Here is a 22,065-nt window from a genome sequence, read left to right on the forward strand (position 1 = left end):
TAGTCATCATCCTACGGTTACCTCAAGCGCGTTGCATCTTATTCGTCGTCGTCGTCCTCATCGTCGTCATCCACGTAAAACCGAAGAATTTAACTCAATTTAACGGCACTTCTTGACTGCGTGAAAAACGCTGCAGCATAAAAAGTAGCAGCAACCCAATAAAACCAGCCTCAAAGTGCACCATTACAGTTTGACTAGGCTGTAATGATTTACAACTTTGAAAACGGCGACACTAATACTCTGGGATATTCGCACGGAATATTAGTGGCGCATGCAAAAATCGCTTAACGCTGTAGTTTCAGCGGAAAATAATACATTTCAATTTGGCTCGCAAGAACGTTTATCCGAACACACCACGTAATAATTGTTAAGGTAATGAGATTATCTTACATCACCATCACGTTTTGATTATGCGACTGAGACATTAGTTTATTAGTTTTGTCCTTACATTGCCACATAGCAGTGACGGTGCAGAACGACACAGTGTCAAAACTGTGAGTTACAAATGTATCTCTTTATTGGGCGAACTTGTGCCCAGCAAAACAACACTCAAGCACAACGACAGCGGCGAGCAATGTCAGCGATACTCGAAAATCTAATCTGCTGGTCAATTGCGCCGGCTTTTATACATGGCTCGTCGATGGTTCCAGATGTGGTCACTGGCGCCCGTACGTCTTCCAGAAAGTACTACACAATTCGTATCCCGCATACAATCTGATTACACAAGGTTCGGCGAGTACATACACAGCAGATAGAACCAACGATAACATTCGAGTAAGTAACGCCGGCGCGTCTTGCGCTGAGCGATAACATTGTTAGCGGATTAAATGCAGTCCGCGGAAGGATAAATAAGTGCACGTGTCAATATATTGATGCGCGACGTATAGTACCTCAAAACTGCGGATTCTTACGGCTCAAAACTCACGCTTTCTACATGCTCATGATCAACACATCAAGGAAGAACGACGCTTAAATACACTAACAAATAAATAACAATATACTAACAATTAATAATATGAGCAAGAAATGTGATTTTCTAGAGATGCTCCAAATTGCACGTTCCGAAAGTCATTCCAGTCCTCGAAACCCATTCCATTCCAGCCATACCACTTCAGGCTTGCTAGGTTGACCAGTGCTTGACATCTTAAACGTCTCTCGCGGCTGCTGATGCGACTGTATGCGTAGGTATGTCATAAAAAATTATCCTACTGTCCCATCGAGCATGCCTGCATTGCCGAACCGGGATGTTCGAGTAAACTGCTCAGGGTAATTTCAGAAGCGGCAGACTGGCGTTATATGAGCGTGCAGTCAATAATAGCGATTAGTATTTCTCCCAGAGTTACCGAGAAGGAAAGAAATATATGCACAATCCACTACTATAGGATGGTAGATGCCATCCCATACGACTTCTCAAAATGGGTGCTCATAACACCTGGCAAGAGCTGGTGGAAGCCCAGAAAACCAACCAACTCGAGAGGCTGAAGCTCACGCCGACGGGCAGATCGGTCCTTGCGCGCCTCGGCTACGGAGAACGCTACATCTCCGACGCGGACCACAAGGTCAAGATACCGCCATGCTTAAGAGAATCCCTGAGCATCGACAAACTACCGCGCAACATGCATCCCGAGCATCATCGGGGACGCCGGCTCGCTCGAGTCGACGCCATCCTAAGACGCCACAAGCACGATCCAGATGCTCGCTACGTAGATGCGTCCAAATACCCGGAAAAAACCCGGAAAAAACCGCTTACGCCCTGAGTGTGGTTGACTCGATAGGCAAAGAACTGGCATCCGCCACAGTCAGGGTGCGGAACTCGGAGACAGCGGAAGAAGCGGCGATCGCCCTCACCACCACTTCGAGCACGAACGTGGTCGCAGTCTTCACGGACTCCCAATCCGCAGTACTAAATTACACGAGAGGCCGAATATCGGTGGAAGCAGTCAAAATTCTGCAGAAAAGAAGCACTCCGCTCCCTTACACCTGCGTCACGTGGGTACCAGGGCACGAGGGGCTCGAGGGAAACGAAGCGGCACACGCCGCGGCCCGCGATCACGTCAACCGGGCCTCTCTCGCCGCCTCGTGAGACTCCCGACCGCCTGGTGACGCAGCGGAAACGGAGACAATATCCCCCACGTATAACGCCATCCTCCAACACTACCGACTGGGACGCAGGGTGTACCCGCCACCTCATACAAAACTGACCAAAGAGGAAAGCACCGCATTCCGAAGACTGCAGAGCAATACGTACACCCATGGGATCTTCATGCATCGCATCCACCCGACACTACACACCTACAACTGCCCGATCTGCGCCGTGCCAGACACTCTGGCTCATTTGCTACTCGAGTGCCCGTGGCGCCCCGAAGACGCCGTTACCAAACATACAACGTCCGAAGACGTGAACCTCCTCGCCGAGACATGGGAGGCCAAGATCTCCACCCCGGCCCTGGACGAACAACGACGTCTTGTCGCCAGAGCCCGGGATGCTATCGCGGCCAGAGGATTCCTGGAATGAGGGACCCTCCCACCTAGAGTGATCCACAGCTGAAACGCTCGGGAACACCGTCTCGAGAATTAAAGTTTATTTCATCATCATCATCACTACTATGGGAAGTAACGTTGTGCGAAGTATTTTGCGGGTAGCCGGCTACGTGTACCATTTAATGGGGTTGCGTGAAGTGTCACGTAATGGGTAAACTTGTCCAAGGTAGAGTGCCTTGATAGGCGGTATTGACATCGAGGCACCTATAGGGTAAGGTAGAGGCCGCGTAAGACGAGTATAATATGTGTGTCACACGAGCATATGTGTTACGACAACTACGAGACGAGGGCATACAGTCACGACGGCGCTTCCACCACGACGACGTTCAAGACGATAGCATGACAACAATAGCGACGACAATTATTTTGACGCCAACGACACGACGACAACGGCGACGACATGATGTCTTTTCTATTTACACGACCCGTCACTCCTCACTCCTATCCCCAGCTCTCGTCCACACCCCTACCGACACGCTACATTATGCGAGACAGGATTCAAAGAAACCGCAAGTCGCTATGAAGAACCAACGAATGCTACGCGCTAAAAACAAAGCTCTGTTCGGAGCGCACCTGTATATATATATGTGGAGGAACGAAATAAACTATAGAAGGAATCATCACCTCACGCAGCCAATTTCACAAGCTCCGAGGAGCCATTCCCATCACTTTCCTCTGTCAAAAAGCCAATCCAACACGTGCCCCGGTGCTCTTTCGATTCCGCCATGTGTGCTTGGTTCCGGGTAGGTCATATACCCCAGTCACACGGGCACCCTTAATGTCACTTTGAACGAATGCACTTCGCTTTTAGTGCCGCGTGCAGGCTGTCAGACCGAAAGGATTAGTGACGCTTGCTGTGGAGTGCAGTTCTGCGAACTCATTTCACTGAACTGAACCTCCACAGCAGTGCCTCAAGGAGAAATAAACAAATACTCGATGCACAGTTGGCACTAATTTAGGTGACACATCTTTGTGACTTGAAATGTTACGAGCGTCATCGTGACACAGTGAAGCCGAAGCAAACTTGAAACTTTCATTTTCGGCATCCGTCAAACTATGGTGTACTATAGTCGAACCATCCAGGGAGTACGCCACTTTGACTGGCTGGATTTTGGGTATGTTCCTTGTTTGTATCGACACACACAAAAAAATAGATGGGCTAACGGGATTATAGTTTCTCTGTACGTCTTATTGGAAAGATTCTCGCATATAGGCATTTATTTCGTAATAAATGAGCAATTATTAATTAATAATTAATAACTGATTTTGGCTTAATTTCAAAGTGCGACTGCGGCAGCCGCACGTTACTGTCGCATCCATTATCTTATTAGAACAGAGTGCGCTGAGCACGGCTGCTGCGGCGGTGGAAGACATTAAAGGTTATCGTGACATGATCGCGTTTTGGGCAAGCTCTTTTTCGCTCTTATTTTATCGCGTTAAGCGTCCTCCTAGTTATTTCCTTACCCCGTGCGCAGCTCAGCTCTCACGCGGGCTGCGAGCGGTTCAAGCTAAGGAGGCCACTGTCAAGTAGAGTAGTTTGACGTCATCGAAAGCACGTAAACATAGCAGTCGAAATAATGTACGACTTAAATACTACGAAAGTATTGTTACAATTTCGCATTATAATCAAAGTAAGTGAACAACGGAGCATCCAATATTTTTACAAGGCCTTTCCATTTGCATGGTATTTTTATTTCTGGAGTTTTACGTGCTAAAAAAAAACGTTTGATTATGAGTCACGCCGTAGTGGAGGATTAATTCTGACCACCATGGGATCTTTAACTTTCTTAACAAAACGTCGTTTTATGCATTGAAGCACAAAAGTAACTGGAACACCAATTCATTTCTCCGCAAAGTTCTAGAATCAATATCTCTAAACTGGTGTCATTCTGAGAATTCGTTCCAAGTGGATCCGCCTTGCGAACTCCACGGCTAGAATTTGTAAATTGCAATACGGGCCATAAGGCAATGGGTTCAAAACTTAATTAGTGAATTTTGGTTATTTAGTCGATTCATCATTTCAATTTTTTTGTGTGTTAGTAATGCCAGCCTCTTCTAGTAGAGCAGCTCATGAACTAGAAGTGTGCTTCTGCCCAAGGCAACCTTTAAAAATTTTTGGACGTGTTCGCTGAAACACCCTGTATATGAGGCTACATTGCATGTACAGCCTCCCGCATTTTTAACTATATCGCGTGAGCGTCCATTACGCGTAATTTTAGCGCCTTTAAGCGGCGATTATCAGCGACACCGGCAGAAGTACTCTCAAGCTCACTAAGCACTCTCCTGTGCAAGAGTCGTCTAATGCGATGTTGCCTTCAGGACGACGTACGATCATATTATAGTGTCCTCGCGCGATATAGTTAAAAATGCGGGAGGCTATACATGTTTTGTGTCGTCATGTATCGTTTGGTTAAGCGTAACAGAGGTGCACAAACTAGCACTATCTTGTAAGTGATCATGCAGTGAATATAAATACGGATGATAATATACCAGGTGTTTTATTTTTTTTTTTAACGTTAACAGAATTTTTTTTTAATTTACCTCTTGGATATAGCACAAATCTACTAATTGCGATGAATTACTCAAAGATGTGGACAATACTTGCACAAGAAATCAAAATGAAATGTTGATTAATTATCAAAAATTTATCTAACCAACCTTTCTACTAATTACTTCAGCGCAGCAGCACCAGTATGGACGGCCGGTTCTGTGCGTGCCCTCAACTCAGCGCAGGCAGAAGGGGCGGCCATTGCCCTCGCTGCAGCGGCCGGATTTACCACCATAATCAGTTCTTAATCTTTCTGGGTTGAACTGATTATAATCATAATCAGCTACTCAAAGACCGCCATATCCAACTTTGCACGTGGAATTGTGACCCCAGCAACGCTGCGAATACTGCACCCCCTACTCTCCCCCAAACAACAAGACAGTGAAGAAGAACCCGCCCCAACTGAATTGATATGGGTCCCGGCTCACGCAGGAAACCCGGCGAACAGGGCGGCCCACCAATGTGCTCGAGGATTCGTCAGCCGAGCGGTGGGTCCCGTCTCTGACCCGGGGACCTGTTCAGCCAGCCACTGACCACATACCACGACACTGCACAACACTACCGCCTCGCAAGACGGACAAAACCCCCCACTTCATCCCAAGCTCACCAAGGGACAAGAAGTCACCTGGCGCCGAATCCAAACGCACTCCTTTCTCAACCCACAAATACACACAGACTTTGACGTTACAGACCCATACTGATCATTATGTGGCTCCATAGCCTCTTTAAATCATATTCTCTTGGACTGCAGGAAAGATCCTCCCCCCCCCCACCCGCCCCCATCAGCTCCTGGCCGCTCCCTCGCCTGAAGCTAAGCCAAATTGACAAAATAAAGTTGCTTCCTCCTCCTCCAGTGATTTCAGAAGACATATCCACTTGCAGCGAATTTGTAAAGTGGCACCAGTTTTGAGATAAGCGCTGTTGAACTTGCAGTAAAAATTTGCTGTTGCTTCATTTACTTTTTTTAGAACGCTTTTTTTATGCATTGAAGCTCAAAAATAACCGGGACACCAATGCACTTCGTCGAACACTTTGGAAACGCATATCTCAAAACTACTGTCACCCCAGATACCGTTCCTAGTGGATCCAATTTGCGAACTGGGCGGCTATAAAATTAGTAAATTACAACATGTGTCATAAAATACGTGGTCGCATGTTAGACCTAACTCCAGCTTCCTTCTTCGACAGTTTCCCAAGCGACACTTTGGGCCAGCCGCACACCGTGGTACTACGCTGCCGTACTCTGGCTGGTGCAGTTGGGTTCCGTTCCTAGTCACGTGGCCATCATGCCAGACGGCAGCCGGCGGTTTGCGCAGCGAACGGGCACAGACCTTCGACGGACATACATCGTTGGAGCGCTTCTATTCGGCAGGGTGAGCAGCCTTAACTCACGAGAAGCTCTTATAGCGAGGATTTTATTTCGATCACCCATGTTGACAGCGGCGACAACCGTCCCGCAATTTAGCATGCTGCTACCCCATGATGCGACGGACTGCGCGGTTCAGTGCTTTCCGGCGCTCAGTACCATTTTGTTGCTGCGAGTTTAGAAGTCCTGCGGAAACAGGCGTTACGGAGTCCTGAACATTATTTGTGCGCGTCTAAAATGGCGGTATGAGCGTGCGTGTGTGCGAGCGAGAGAAGGGCGATGAAGGGCGCGGTGGTCGCTGGTAATAATTTATGACGTTTGTCTTTCTCCTAATGTAGACCACCCGTAGACCATATAAATAAAGATATCTGCGAGTTCAACTGCGGCCTGGGGCTTCAGCCTGGCGCCGTATGACGCACTGGTATGCCGAGAACTGAGAGAACCCGCGTAACAGCAACCACCGCCGCGGTAAAATGACGACCATCTCTTCGCATGTCCAGGCATGTCGGTGGTGCTTCGAAGCGGGTGTCAGCCGAGTGACAGTGTTTGTGTTCGCACTCCGTCACATGCGGCGCAGCACCTATGAAAAGACCGCCCTCTTCTCGGCAGCCATGGACACCTGGGCCAACAGCCTGCGCACTCTGTGAGTCACATGACAAAGATGGTTCAACGCATCTTTGTGTTCTTCACTGCTGATTCAATTATTTAGTAAGCGTCATTCACTGACACGCACAAATTTTTTTAATTCGCGATGCCTACCCCATTTTTGCATAATAAAAACCTATTTCAAAGAACCATAACAGAAAGGTGGTTTTCTATGCGGCCTTGTGACATCTGTAGGCCCGTACTCACAAAAACCCGCCGTGGTGTCTTACTGGCTAATGGTGTTCTGCTGCTGAGCACAAGGTGGCGGGCTCGATTCCATGCCTGTGGCACCCGCATTCCTGTGGGAGCGCAATGCAAGAACATTCATGTAACGTGCTTCGCGCGCAAGCTGAAGAATCACAGCCTTCACTGGAGCATAACATCGCAACCCACTGTGAAGCTTGCGGGACGGTCACTACCTTTTTGTCTTTCTTCTTTTTATTTTTTTTTCACTCCACATAATTTTTCTTGTGTGAGAGTATTCCTTTCCTCATTGAATAGTAGTCCGGCGCCAATACAATAGCCGTGTTCGATGCGACGATAACTAGCCAGCACGTCGCTTAATTACAGAAGAAAAACATGTCGCAGTTTCACCCGAAAGGCGAAGCATCGATTGCGATAGTGGGATAGAAAATTAGTGGACTAGCTATACAAAGTAAGGATAGTAGTTTTATCGGCCGTATAAATTTGTAAACATAAGCGCACTAACTAAATTAACAAGCATGGTGTCACGCACGCACAATCAAACATGAACGCATCTCACCCGATGACCGCGGTAGCTCGCTATCAAAACGCTGGAGTGAGTCAGCGCGGCAACAACAGCGAGCGAATTCAGCTTCATGCATGCCGGCGCTCGCATCGACGCGATCTTATCCGCGAAAAAACAGGGAGCTCGGACTCTGCCCCGCCGCTCATAGCTTTCAAGATACAGCCACGCGGGCGCGCGCTCGCGGCGGCGCAGAACGTGAACCCCCCCCCCCCCCCTCCCTCCCACCCTTCCCCCGGAACCTTCCCGCCCGGCGCAAGCGCGCGGCCGCAGTAAAGCGCGGCCCCTCCACCCCCCTACCCTTCCTCGGGAGTGTTGTGCGCCACTGCAAAAGACTGCGCGCTTCCTTCCCGCTTCCCGCCATTGCGAGCGCGAACAGTGATTGCCGGCTCACCGACGCATGCTTTCACTCGCATATACAGCATACGGCGCACGGCGACGATATTATCGCCCTTGGACTTTATACGGAACATCACGGCGACGGCGACGGCATAAATCCCTTTGGAGTGTCCAAATAATTGCTATCGCAATAAAAACTTCGTGAAAACTGGCCCTAAACTTTCGCTCCGGATGACACTTCGCACCAATTGTTTCAATTTGAAGTTTTTATATCACTGCCGCAAGGATACAATTCGAAGCTAGTATTCCCAAGCAGAAAAACCTATTTCAGCTATTTTGAGGCTGTGTGCTTTTACTGTCACACACGCTGATAATTTCGGAAATGTGTCCAAGCATGTGTGCATGACACCCGCCAGCCAATTCATTTCACTTATTTACTTTCAGGGCCGCTCAGGCGTTACAGAAAGGAGTGAGTAATAACAAAACAATAAACAAATTGCGAAAATATTAACAGCAAGTTGTTTAATATAGGTGATGAAAATTGCATATTTCAACATTGTGGGATCTTGCACGGACACGATGGAGGCGGGCAGGTGATTCCAGTATCTGCTAGTACTGGGAATACACAAGAATACAGGTTAGTTCTTAATACTGGAACACCAACTTTGTGTCTACGGTCAACGCGGGGTGACACGTAGTTAAAAGTGATTAACGATGATTGTTTGAGATTTTGATTAGTGTAATATATTTTTCGAGATGCACACAGACGAGATATTCGACGGCGCAGAGACAGGTCATGAAGGTTTAATTTTCTTGTGTGTGAAACGCTTGGGGGCAATTCGGACGTATTTCGCTGCGATAAACCTAGCAGAGCGGTTTATCGCAGCGGGTCTGTGCTTACGGACATGTGCTTATCAAACTGAAATACGCGAATATCTCGATTCCATGTGCATGCCGAGGTCCCTACTCGGCCCCAGCATTTAGGCTGTCGTTTAACATTAGAGAGTTTCAGAATAGAAGCCCCAAACGTGTTGCGACCCCAAAGAAATAGCGTCGGCGCCACTGCGCATGCGCGAGACGCAATCTGCGTTTGAGTTTTGCGTCGGGCACGCTATTTCACTGATTTAGCGGGAGCCCCAGAAGCTTCCCCAAAGGCTTTGCGTCAACAAACGTGACAGCGCCCATCCAAGCGATGGCTCTAACCGAGGACCAAACTGGGCTCGATTCGTGGTAACGCGTGAAGTTCGTAAGCTAGGAGAAGTGACTGCGGTTATCGCATTCTCTCAACTAACGTGTGTAATGAATATTGATTCATTAGACGCCACTGATTCCGAATTCGATTGTCGATTTCATGGCTCGTAGGCCTAACGTGGATTAGCTTGGCTGGTGAAGGCACGTAAAGTTGGTTACTCAAAATTAAGCGCAACAAATCGCTTGCTGCTAATGGAATCACCTCTCAATTGTAAATAAAAAACGCAAAACTGAGAGCGTCAAGTTTACTCTTCTTATAATAAAATTGTATAGTTTATTTTATTATTTGTAATAGTTTTTCTTTGACATCGTATAGTGGCGCTGCAAGCGCAAGCTTGACGCTATTCGCAAACGCAAAGCCCTATTCTAAAGCTCATCACTCCCGTATGCCCCAACGCCAACAACCGCATAGCTCTTTGGGGCCCCAAACTTTTGAGACCCGTATTCTAAAACTTTCTATTAAGACGAGAATGACTACGCAACAACTTCCAGATGGCAATTTCATACACCAATGCAACAAGTCTACGAAAGAAGTTTTGCAGCACAAACATGAAAAGGCGTCATAAGGTACACGAGCGCTTTTTGCATTCCGCTCACATCGGAATGCGGCCGCCGTGGCGTGGAATCGAACAGGGTATACCTTGTTCTAAGCAGCATTACGTCATAGCCACTGAGTCACCGTGGCGGGTTTTCGTGAATACGGGCCTATGCATCTCATTCATATCACAAATTCATACTGAAAGATAGAGCATGCCTGTGTCGTCCTGTAACAATTTCGCCCTCCCGTCTTACACTTGGCAACCGCCTTCCTCGGTATTGCAGGAGTCACATCGATAGCCTCGGTATGCGGATGATGTGTGTGGGTCAAACTGAACTCCTTCCGATTGAGCAACAAATTAAGCTAGCTGAACTGGAAGTGGCTACTTCGCACAGTCAAAGGTCAGTACCCTAAGAATTGATTTTCTTTATTCTTCTTTATTTCTAACGCTGAAGCAGATGTTGGGTAGGTTTCCCACGAACTTCCGCTGTCAGGGTGAAACAGAAACTCCGTCATGAGCCGCCATGGTGGTGCTTAGCCGACCTACTTTAGGTCAGACGCTTAGCCCTCCTTTCTTTCCTTTCTACCACCTTCACCGGAAGTGGCTTTTGCTTCCTTTCACCTGGCATGCATCCGTCAGCATGCGTCCGTCGTGACAAAATGACAAACAGCTCAACGAACCGAGTTAAGTTGCACCAACAGAAGAAGCGTCAGGTGGAGGTCCTTCGAAACGAGCAAGGCAACGCTGGGTTGCCTTGCTCTGCGTTGCCTTGCACTGGGTTGCCTAGGCTCTAGACTGCGCTAGGGGCGCAGTCTAGAGCCACAGCACCGACCACATGCTGCTTGCACAGCTCTCTGTGCACACATTTCGCTGTTCTTGCAGCGCTCACCAACTTCGCCGTCTGCGGACACCTAGTCATGTTCAAAAATCAGAACCCAAAATTTTTAAATAAACGTTTTGCTCCCGACAACCGCTAAAATACGAGGATATCTCGTAAGTTGAACAAATCACATTTTGATCAGGAAAGCGGTTTCACAATAAGAAAATTGTTGCGTTTCACGTGAATCTTGTTAATCAGGTCAATCTTAATGTTTAAAGAAGCGCCGCGATTTTTTCTTTTATTTCCTTAGGTCACACACTTGCCTGATCTGCACTGGTTACAGCAGTAAAAACCAGATGGCTCGTGCTGCCTTGCATCTGGCTAAAGCCGTGAAAGCAGCCATTATTACGACCAAGTAAGTGAACTTTGAAGCTTTAGTAGCATTGTATAGTGCAAGGCCATTACTTATAGGTATTCAGGAAAATAATTTTGTGAGTGTAATTTTATATCTTGTGCTCAGATAATTTAGCTCATATCTTGGTACACCATCCACAATGGAAATTGTGCGTCTTCGATGCAAAACACGGTTTGAGTGTAACGGGTTTAAGCTCCAGAACACCGGTGTCAATGACACAAAAGAGCATCGACTATAGATTGCGGTAACGCGTGTATTTTTTCTTACATTTAGTAGTAATAAAACTTTATTCATTAAGTTCAGTAACGCCGCGTTTTGGGCGTGTTGGTATGACATGGTGAAGCTTATGCCGCACGAATAGACGAGGACACAGAAAGACGTGGTACACACAGGCGCTGACTTGCGACAGTCAGCGCCTGTACGTGTGAGCTTATTCGTGAAATGTTTATTATTTACTGTTGATGACACTTACACTGGTCTATTAGACGCTCTGCAAGTAGTGAGACATTTAAGGACAATTCGAATAATTTAAAGGGGAGCTATACTGCTCTCCTTTTCTAAAATCTAGCAGTCATAGTTCAATCTCTCAAGTTAGATTTTGTCGCTAACCTTACCCTCAAACTTAAGCAGTATAACTTAATATTGGAAGTGTATCATTTACAACGAAATAGAGGGACCTCATTCCTTTCTCCCAGCTTCAAATTTTCTACACATTAGCCCTTACAGGAATACTAAAGTAAGCCAGACGGACAATCCTTCACCTCGGCAATCACTGTTTCAATATCTGGCAAGCGGCAAATTCCGATCTACAATTTTACAGCCGTGAGTTGTTTCCACTCCCGATGCTTCCCTTTATAGCAGGCCAAAGAGCTATCATCATCATGTTTCTATGCAAGAACAAGGGACCGAAAGAGTGTTGAAAGAGAGGCTTCGGATATGTATTTTCTCGTCAGAACAGGAACCTTCAGTACAAATGGAGTCTAGATATTTGCTGTAATACTATTAGCGCTGGTGATTGCTTAGTTTGACATGCCACGATTTCACACAGGGACGTCACAGCGGAACTGTTGGACGCCTACATTGCTCACACGGAATGCCCGGATGTGGACATGCTGATGCGATGTGCAGGCCCCAGGTTCAGTGATTTTATGGTAATGCAATGTAGTTACGCCTACCTGCACATAACGCCAAAGACTTGGCCGGCAGTGGACTTTTGGGAGTGGATCTGCGCATTTCTCATGTACCAACTGCACTGGTATGATATCTCCGTAAGTACGACCGTGACTACATTAAAAACGTGAGAACAGGCCATAAACAATCGCTACAGATCTATGCAGCGTTTCATAATACACTGAACGATTGGCCCATCCTACTCAACCAATCAACCATACCGTACATACTACTTAACTATGAAGATAAATACCACTAACACGCCCTCCCCATATATAAAATCGTTTTCCTTTAAATTACACAGTGAACCATTACGTGTCAAAACTTCGTTGCACAAAAAAGGAATTTTTGTATCCACTGTGAATTGTCACCTTTGTGATGTAACTGAGACTATAGAGCATTGCTTCATAAGTTGTAAAGACGCAATATTATTTTGGGATGTGCTCAAAAGAACTCTTCATTTTGAATCACCATACCATCCGATACTTGATTGCACCCCACGGAGAAGACGCGCCTTTTGATAGGCTATACAGCCACGCTTGCAGAACATGCATTTATGCGAACCATATGATTGCGTTCAAGCGTCGTCGTCTTTGACCATAGCTGGCGCGTTCGCACGCTCGTGCTGTGCGAGGTGAAGAGGTTTTGCGCGCTTTGAGAGCGAGAGAGAGACGCACTCAGGGAGCGGTTTTCCTAGGGAGCCTAAATGCAACGCCGTTTTAGGGTGGTGACAGCCTTTGTAAGGGCACTTGCCGCCGCCAGCTAATTTGGCGGGTTAAATCTGGGGCACAAAATGGTGAAAGACCACCCGACAGACCACATCTCCCGCAACCCTTGGTGACGTGAAATTAATTAACTTCTTTTAATAAACATTGGCCTCAGCAGCCAGAGACAAATGGCGCGATGATAAGTGGTTCTTGAGGGAAAGGGAAAGGTTGGCGCTATCTTCTGCAGCCCTTGAGGGAGCACTGAGCGCCGTACACGGCAAGTCCACCTTTTAGTTAAACAGACTGGTACGAACAGTCTTCATTACAGCACACTTCGAAAAGCACCCTCTGTATATCATGTACAACTGGAAGGCAACGACAATGCTTAATGCAGTTCACATTCTTGGCGTGAGATAATGCTACCACGAGCATGCCATCGTGCCTTATAACTTGTTGCTTTACATGTGTCGCACGAGATGCAATAGAAGAGTAAGTTTGATGTGTTAAAATAAAAGGAAAATGCAACTAGTATATTAAAGATGTATGCAGGTTTCTTGAGCGCATTGGCGCGAAACTAAATTAAAGAAATTGAATAGATCGCGTGTCATCATGAGTACACCAGAGCGTGACAAAAAAAGTCAGAAAGACTGGGGTCCAAAATGGCTACCCACCCAAATTTAGCGGCAAATAGCGGTCAAAAACTTGGTGTTGTCACCACCCTAAAACGGCATTGCATGTAGGCTCCCTAGGTTTTCCTGGAACGCGGTGTCGGTGTCGCAAGCTGCGCTATGGAACGCTCAGTGACAGCCGTAAGTCCGAGACGAGCTAAAAGAAATTATCATCATCATGAGTAATAAGATGAAAAGTTCGCGCGCACTACCGGGAAATGCTGGGCTACGATCGCCCAGCTTCGCTGTTTCAAGTGTTGCGCGACCGAGTGCAAGGTTAGGCTTCTTTTTGTAGCGTTAGCTACACTGGCCTAGCCAAGCCCGTTTCGCGCGGCACATCAAGAGCCGTGCTGCGCATGCGCAAGGATCAGTGATGTCACACGGCTTGCGCACCGGAGCCATCGGAGCCGGCACCTCTCGCGCACTCCGCCGCCGCCGCGCGCGACTCACCGCCGCCGGTCTGCGCATTCCAGAGGAGTGACGTCGTAGCCGTGGTAGACGCACTGGCGCCGGCGCGCGCTCGCTGTGCAGTCGCCGTCTGACATTGCACTGGAGCCGCTGCGCTTCTGACTGGCGTTTGCCAGTGTGGTATAGCCATGGAGAAGGAGAGCGCAAATGCTGCTCAACAGCGCAGAAGAACGGAGAAGCTTGACTCATCGGATCCCGAAGTAGTTGCCTGGCAATTAGCGGTTGAGCGTAGGAGGAATGAATACATGTGCCACATAATACTTATACCGCGTGTGTGTCATTGAAGCAGCAGTAAGCATGACAATCAAGCTAATCCTTGACAATCTAGACAACCAGGAAAGCTAAGAATAATCAGCTGAACCTTTGCTAACGCTACGTATATCCTGGCATAGCCGAGCTAAACCACTGCAACTTTTTTTCATTAGTTTTTTTTTTTTTTTCATTTCACCCCCATCAAAACGCGGCCGCCGTCGCCGGGATGCTTAGCAGCGCAACTCCAACGCCACCACGCCACTACGGCGGATACCGCGACGGGTATTCGGTAATGCCTTCATGTAGCCCTCCATTTTTTATTCATTCATTAGAACGGTAAAAAAAGAATAAAGCGAAAATCTTTTTTTGGTCAGAAGCGCGCTTCCTGTTCTTTCATTCTTACTGATTAGATAAGCATACGCTCACAGCAAGACTGCCCTACTGCAATTTTTTTCACAAAGTCTGCCCAACGGCCTAAATCACTATAAGAACAATTTCGCGCCGGTTCTGCATATATGTTAGTGCTGGGGGGTGGTGTTTGCGGTTTCACAAGCGGTGACGTTTCTCATCGACGTCCCTTTAAATTATTCGCTCGCAAATTCTGACCGAGGTAAACAGACTGCACTGAAATTCAAATAACATATTACTTCCAAGTTTTCATTACAATTACATAAGCTGGGCGCGCAAGGGTAGTACAAATTGTGTTTACAGATCAGCCGGTGCGCACGAAAATATATCAGCCACCAGATATTACAATAAAGAGTGCGTCATGAAAAACATCCCTCACAGAGTTTAACTATAGCGTCCTGACCTTCGCTCTTTTCTATTGTATTAATTCTCTGCTTGTTTTTTTTTTCTTGTTTTTTTTTCTTCTTTTCACAAATAGACAGCAAAAGAAAAGCATCGTGCTCTAGAGGCTATTCGGCGTGGCTTGCCAGATCCTGGATGTGCGTTACGTCAACAAACCTACATAGAAAGCATTAAAGCCGCTGGCACAAAGGCCTTCGCCCACTGTATAGTGCAAACCTGAAGAAATAGATGCAAATAAAGCAGCTACAGCAAGTACCATGCGTATATCAATTTGCACACTGTGTTCATGTTCAGATTTTGTTGCTATGATTATTCGTGTGCGTGTGTGTGTGTGTGTGTGTGTGTGTGTGTGTGTGTGTGTGTGTGTGTGTGTGTGTGTGTGTGTGTGTGTGTGTGTGTGTGCGTGTGCGTGTGCGTGCGTGCGCGTGCGTGTGCGTGTGTGTGTGTGTGTGTGTGTGTGTGTGTGTGTGTGTGGTGTGTGTGCTTGCGTGTGTGTGCTTGCGTGTGTGTGCTTGCGTGTGTGTGCTTGCGTGTGTGTGCTTGCGTGCGTGTGCGTGCGTGCGTGCGTGTGCGTGCGTGCGTGTGTATGGAGAGAGAGACACAAGCCAAAGGCACGCACATAAATACTAGTTAATAAATACAAAACCAAAAAAAAAAAAACATGGTACGTCACTACACGCTAACGAAAAAAAGACTGCACAAGAATGCTCTCACTGAATGTTTTATATGCGACATGTAAACACAGAGTTATACGGAAGTCAATACAACTATCATTTACACGTGTACCAGGAGGGCAGTACGGCGTAATCGGTCATGTCATAAACGTGTACGCGTTAGAATAAGAAAGGTTCCGTTGCTTGTCAAACGTCATGCTCATACGCTACCACCGCACCTTGGCTGACACTGGGTATTCGTTCAAGCCAGCAGTGTGGAGAACCACTTTAAGTTCTCAGATACGCCAATTTCAGAAGCAACTTCCCCACTGATTTAAGCCGCTGTGCAGCCACGGGCCAGTTTTAGAGCACGCGCGCAAGCGAGCTCGAAACGAACCAGGAGAAGAAGAAAAGACAGAAGAAGAACAAGGATTCGCGGCGAGCTGTTCATTCTATCTCTGGGGGCGTCGGCACTAGGACACTGTAATAAGAACGTATGTGATGCCATATTTAATTTTGTAAAGGAAACAAGGAGACTGCCATGCTAATTTTTTTTCACAAGACAACAAAAATATTTTCTTCAAATTATAAGATGCTATAGCATGAAAATTAATATTAACGATTATAATTCTTTGATTATCTCATTCTTAAGAAAATCTCATTTAGGTATCCTTCATTTTTCTTCCCACTGCCGCCCGATTCATGGCCAATCCCCCGTAGTGGGTTGTGCTATTTCTATAGGCACCAAACCAAACCAAAAGCTGTTCATTTTCGTGCGCCGTTCATGGTCGGTCTTGGAAGCTTCTGGATTGTACTCGCGACGCTCCCTTGTATGGCTTCCAATGTTTACTCGGCGTAAGCCGACCGCCCATAGCGCTTGACTTCAGCATTATCATATTTTCGCAATCAAAACCACAGCACCTGCGTATTGCCGTATCCCCGCACGCCGTCGGGAGTGTCTCGTGTGACCGTTTTTCATGGAGAGCCAACGTAATACGGCCTCAAAGATAACTAGCAAAGATGTGACATCACGTTCTCTCTGGAATATGAGTAGTGTCTGGCTTTTCACGGCATTTCAGAACATTCTTGGGCATGCATCCTGAGGTTGCTCTTCGTGCAGCCTCATAGAAGTGCCGAGTATATATGAAAATCAGGGTGACGGTTGCTTCGGAAAATGAACATTCTTACCACTTTAATTTCTCATCAGTTTGGTCAGGCGTCCTTAAAAGTGCCTTTAAATGGTTATAAATAAACGGGCTGGTTTTTGGATAACTACTTAGTAAGTTGTTGCCTGTCATACAAGTATATATACAGAGTGTTTAAAATAGCGCATAGCTACAAGTCACTGCCTATACTCCGTCCACAGTGGTTTCTGACGTGGCTGACTTCATAGGCAGTGCTTCAATCCATTTAGTTGTTGAGTCTACTGCGACTAATATCATGTGCCCGTCCACTGGTCCTGCGAAATCTAGATGCAGGCGGCTCCATCTTTCGTTCGAGGACTGGCCATGGTACTGGCGTATGTCGTGGAGGCATCGGTGCGGATTCTATACAGACGGTACAGGCTCTTACTAGGCGTTCAATTTCTGCATCCACGTTTGGAAACCAGAACAAGGATCTTGCTGTCTTTTTCATAGCTGTCATGCCCGAGTGATTATCGTGTAACACATTTAAGACAGCTTTAATTGCAGCAGTAGGTATGACGATTCGATGTCCCCAGAAAATCAAATCCTGCGCTGATCGTCAGTTCTTGTCTCTTGTTGAAATAGGTACGGTATCGCTGTTGATGCTCCCCTAAGAAATTCGGCCAACCTTGCACAATCCACTGTTTGACCTGTTGCAAAGTAGGATCCAAGTCCGTCAGCTGTACAAGGTCCCGTGCTGTGATAGCTTTGCTTGTTAGAAAGTCTGTGTACAGCACATACTCTGGGTTTTCTTGTAGGCCCTGAGACTCTTCACTGGTCTGGAGTGGCAGTCGGCTCAGTGCATCAGCATTGACGTTGTCTGCACCCTTTCGGTACTCTAAGACGTACTGATAATTGTCCAGCAAGAGGGCCCATCTTTGTATCCTGGCTGCCGCCATGGGAGGAATGGCTTTGTTCGGATTGAAGATACCCGTGAGCGGTTTATGATCCGTCACCAAGACAAATTGGTTTCCGTACAAATAGTCTTTAAACCTGGTCACCCCAAAAACAAGTGCCAACGCTTCCTTTTCCAGTTGCGAGTAGTTTCGTTCTGCTTGATTTAACGTTCTGGAACGGAATCCGATGGGGTAGTCAATTCCATTTACACGGTGAGAGAGAACCGCGCCAACTCCTACTGCTGATGCGTCACATTCCAACCTCAATGGTTTTTTCGGGTCGAAGTGGGCTAGAAACTTCGAAGTCTGGATTGCTCCTTTGACGTGCTTGAAGGCCGTCTCTTGTTTGTCCCGCCACTCCCAAGTGGCACCCTTCTTCAGCAAGTCGTACAGTGGAGCCAGGTGGGTCGACAAATTAGGCAAAAACTTGGCATAGTAATTAATCAGGCCTAGAAATGCCTTGAGTTCCGTCACCGAAGTCGGCGTCGGGGCCCTTACGACAGCTGCTATGTTGTCATCCTTGGGCTTGAGGCCAGAAGCATCCACGCGGTGACCCAGAAATGTTACTTCTTTTTGTCGAAATCGGCATTTGTTGCGGTTCAGTCTAAATCCATTCTTTCGTAACCGCTGAAGCACTTTTCGGAGTAGTGTGAGGTCATTTTTCTTCTCCGCTATGATGATGTCGTCAAGGTAAACTTGGACACCTGGCAGATCCCTGAAGAGCAAGTCCATTCGTCTTTGAAAGATGGCTGGCGCTGAACTTACTCCAAACGGAAGTCTGTTGAAGCAGAATAGGCCCTTGTGGGTGTTGAGCACAGTCAATTCCTTGGCCTTGTCGTCCAAGGGTAGTTGATCGTACGCTTGTGTCAAGTCGAGAGTGGTGAACACTTCGCCGCCGTTTAGCCGTGCGAAAATGTCTTCTACCCGTGGAAGGGGATATTGTTCAGTAACCGTAGCTGTGTTCACAGTGAGACGGAAATCTCCACAAACGCGGATAGATCCATCCGGTTTCACAACAGGCACGACCGGTGTGGCCCATTCCGCAGTCGTTAATGGTGATAAGATGCCATCTGCTACCATTCTGTCTAACGCCTCCGAAACTTTGTCCACCAAGGCATAAGGCAGGGAACGAGCCTTACAGAAACGAGGAGTTGCTTGCACTTTGAGTTGGAATTTCACGGGTGGGCCGGTGAATTTCCCAAGTCCAGGGGCAAATACATCGCTGAATTCATCCAGTAAATTCTGCAGAGCTTTATCCGGTTGTGTTTGAATCATAGATACCTGGTTGGGTTTGAGCATCGCTATCCCAGATTGATTGAAGGCTTTTATAATGTCTCTTCCACAAAGTGACGGGCCGGGGATGTCGACGACGACTAAAGATCCGACTACCGTCTGTCCATCACATGATGCAGTCATGCGTACTTGACCCGCTACGGGGAGCTCTCCCAAAAAACATGATAATCGAACAGTCGTGTTCGTTAACGGCGGCCAATGACGGCGATGCTGCCGAAACACCGATGTGGAGACGACGCTAACTGGCGATCCGGTATCCACGATCATGCGAAGTGGTACCCCATTCCAAACGATTTCCTTAACAACAGGACTCACCATGTCTCTGTCGCTGTCTTGATGTGCCACGAGAGTATAAAGTGTTTCGTGGTCGGTTGATCGGTCATCGGCATCCGCCAACATGGCGTAGGTACCGCGAGGCTTACCTCGCGTTCCAGAACGGCACACCCGGGCGATATGTCCACGTCGACCACACTTCCGACATATGGTTTGTTGATGAAAACACGCTTCTTCGGAATGTGTGTCGCTTCCGCATCTCTGGCACTTTTGAAGACGCTGCTGAAATCTTCCTTCTCTAGACGGCGTTCTCGTATAATGGACCACCCCCTGTTCCGAGGCGTGCATGTTTCTTGCGTTCTCGCTCGCGTTCTGTGCCGAAATGACGAAGTCTTCTGCCTCCGACAAAGTCAAATTACGTCTGGTGAGTAAATGCCGCCGGACATCTTCATCTGTAACGCCGCAAACGATTCGATCCCGAAGCATACGCTGCAGGGAGATTCCAAAATTGCACTGTTCGGCCAGACGCCGAATCTCTGCGATGAAGCCTTGTACTGTTTCGCCTGGTTGCTGCGTTCGCATAAAAAATGCGTAACTTGCGGCTATCTCATTGACTTCCGGCGCATAATAATCCTGCAAATATCCATTGGCTTCTTGGTAGGTAAGGTTATTGACTTGCCTTGGGTGACATCGTCCTTGAATAACTCTTACCGCCGCGTCGGGCAACGAAGATATCAAGATGGCGCGTCGCTTCGTCTCGTCTGCTATCTCTTGCGCTTCCAGGTACACCTCGAGTCGAATCTTGAAGGTCATCCATGTAGTCCCGATTCCATCGAACACGGGTGGTTTTCCGAGGCTCATCCTTGCTTTCTTTGCGTTGTGAAGCCGCTGCGTTCGCTTCTTCCTCGTCGCCACTGATACGTCGCGTCTAGCCAATAAACAACTACATGGTGACTGTAGAAAATGGAACGTTTATTGTGCCAACGCCTCCTATAAAGCTTTATAGGAGGCGTTGATTGTGCTCTCCACAGTCGTATTTATAGGGGTCCATTACGTATACACGTCACGTGATCCAGGTTGCCAGCCAGAGACACCTCAAAGTTGTTGCCTGTCATACAAGTATATATACAGAGTGTTTAAAATAGCGCATAGCTACAAGTCACTGCCTATACTCCGTACATGTGCGCTAGTTCAATGTTGACGGTGCATTGTTGTGCAACAAATGACACGCCATTGCGACTTGTTGAGTTAGACTTTTACGGAGAACGCATTTCGCACGCTTGTGCGCAGCACGCACTCTCAACGACTTCGTGCTGCATTACAAGCCGCTCGCGTACGAGCCCATCAGCGTGGTCAGCAGGCGCTGGAAGCGCTAATCTGCGCCACACCGGGCCACGCGCAGCGTCGAGCTTGCATTCAGGTCCTACAAGAGGTAAGCATGCGTTGATTGGACAGGGCAGTGCTCGGTGCACGCAAAGGCGGAACGTCGTGCACCGGAAGGCACGGTTCGCTTTCGAGCCATCTCATCCGACGTGTTCCAGAGAGTTTAGGCTTCGCCTGGAAAGGGACCCGTCCACTTTCGCCGAAGACTTCACCATCGAGACGCACTAAGGACCAGTACTGGACAGCCTGGAGCATCTCTATTCCAGTCATGTCGTGGGTAAGCTGCCACTTGCGCTGCTAAGCCCGAAGGTGCGGGGTCGAATGCCGGCTGCGACGGCCGCATATAGATGGGTGCGAAATGCAAAAAAGAAAAAAAAAAAAAAAAGACGCCCGTCTGCCGTGAATTGGGTGGACGTTAAAGAATCCCAGGTGGTCAAAATTATTCCGGAGCTCTCCTCTACGGCGCGCCTCATAATCTTATAGTAAATTCCACTGGCGGATCTGGAGCAAGTTTTTTTGCTCCGCGGCCGAGAATTTGAATTCCACTGGCGGATCCAGAGCAAGATCGCATGTTCCAGTGGGCGATTTGGGGCAACTTGCTCCGCGACGGAGCGCTCCGCGTTGATCCGTCTTATAGAGCCGGATTTCGCCGGAACTCCAGCGACTAGGCGCCGTCACTTCCGGAACAATCGGGTACGTCGGTTGCTTGCAGCGCTTTTTCAAGCGCTGTCTGGTAACCCTGTGGCGTTGTTTACAGTTCTGAAATGGCGTCGTTCGACCCTGCCGGATTGCTCGTTGCTTTGAGCGACAGCGACAGTTCGCACAGTTCCTCTTCAGAAAGCAGCAGCAGCAGCGATGAGGATGAGTCGTACGTACTGTACGAAATTTTATTTAATGAAATGTTTGCAGAGCCTCCGCACAAACGCCCCAAAATCGTCGGCTACGTCGAAGAAGACGCGAAGTGCAGTTGCCGCTGTGCCTAGAACCCCCAACGTGGTCTAATGCGAGATTGGCAACATGGGTAACCGGATGCGTGCGACAACTTCCGCTGCAATCCCTGCCGGAGCGTGTTTATTTT

General features: G+C 47.8%; 1 protein-coding gene across 5 annotated transcripts in view; it reads left to right on the forward strand.

The window, feature by feature from the left end:
- The window catches only part of LOC119456994 (dehydrodolichyl diphosphate synthase complex subunit Dhdds-like), an 81,729-nt gene that overhangs the window by 34,794 nt on the left and 24,870 nt on the right, over window positions 1-22,065 (forward strand). For 2 of the 5 annotated variants that reach the window (XM_049669716.1, XM_037718814.2), the window contains exons 2-5: window positions 6,278-6,462; window positions 6,956-7,098; window positions 10,279-10,395; window positions 11,126-11,230. The exons of 1 other annotated variant lie outside the window; for it this stretch is intronic. In XM_049669716.1, coding sequence (XP_049525673.1) covers window positions 6,278-6,462; window positions 6,956-7,098; window positions 10,279-10,395; window positions 11,126-11,230 — 550 coding nt within the window. Of the gene's footprint in view, window positions 1-6,277; window positions 6,463-6,955; window positions 7,099-10,278; window positions 10,396-11,125; window positions 11,231-12,278; window positions 12,499-15,381; window positions 15,553-22,065 lie in introns of those variants that run through there. 2 more of the 5 variants (XM_049669718.1, XM_049669719.1) reach the window with 2 other exon arrangements.

The sequence above is a fragment of the Dermacentor silvarum genome, chromosome 6, assembly GCF_013339745.2.
Source record: "Dermacentor silvarum isolate Dsil-2018 chromosome 6, BIME_Dsil_1.4, whole genome shotgun sequence".
In the NCBI taxonomy this organism is placed as follows: domain Eukaryota; kingdom Metazoa; phylum Arthropoda; class Arachnida; order Ixodida; family Ixodidae; genus Dermacentor; species Dermacentor silvarum.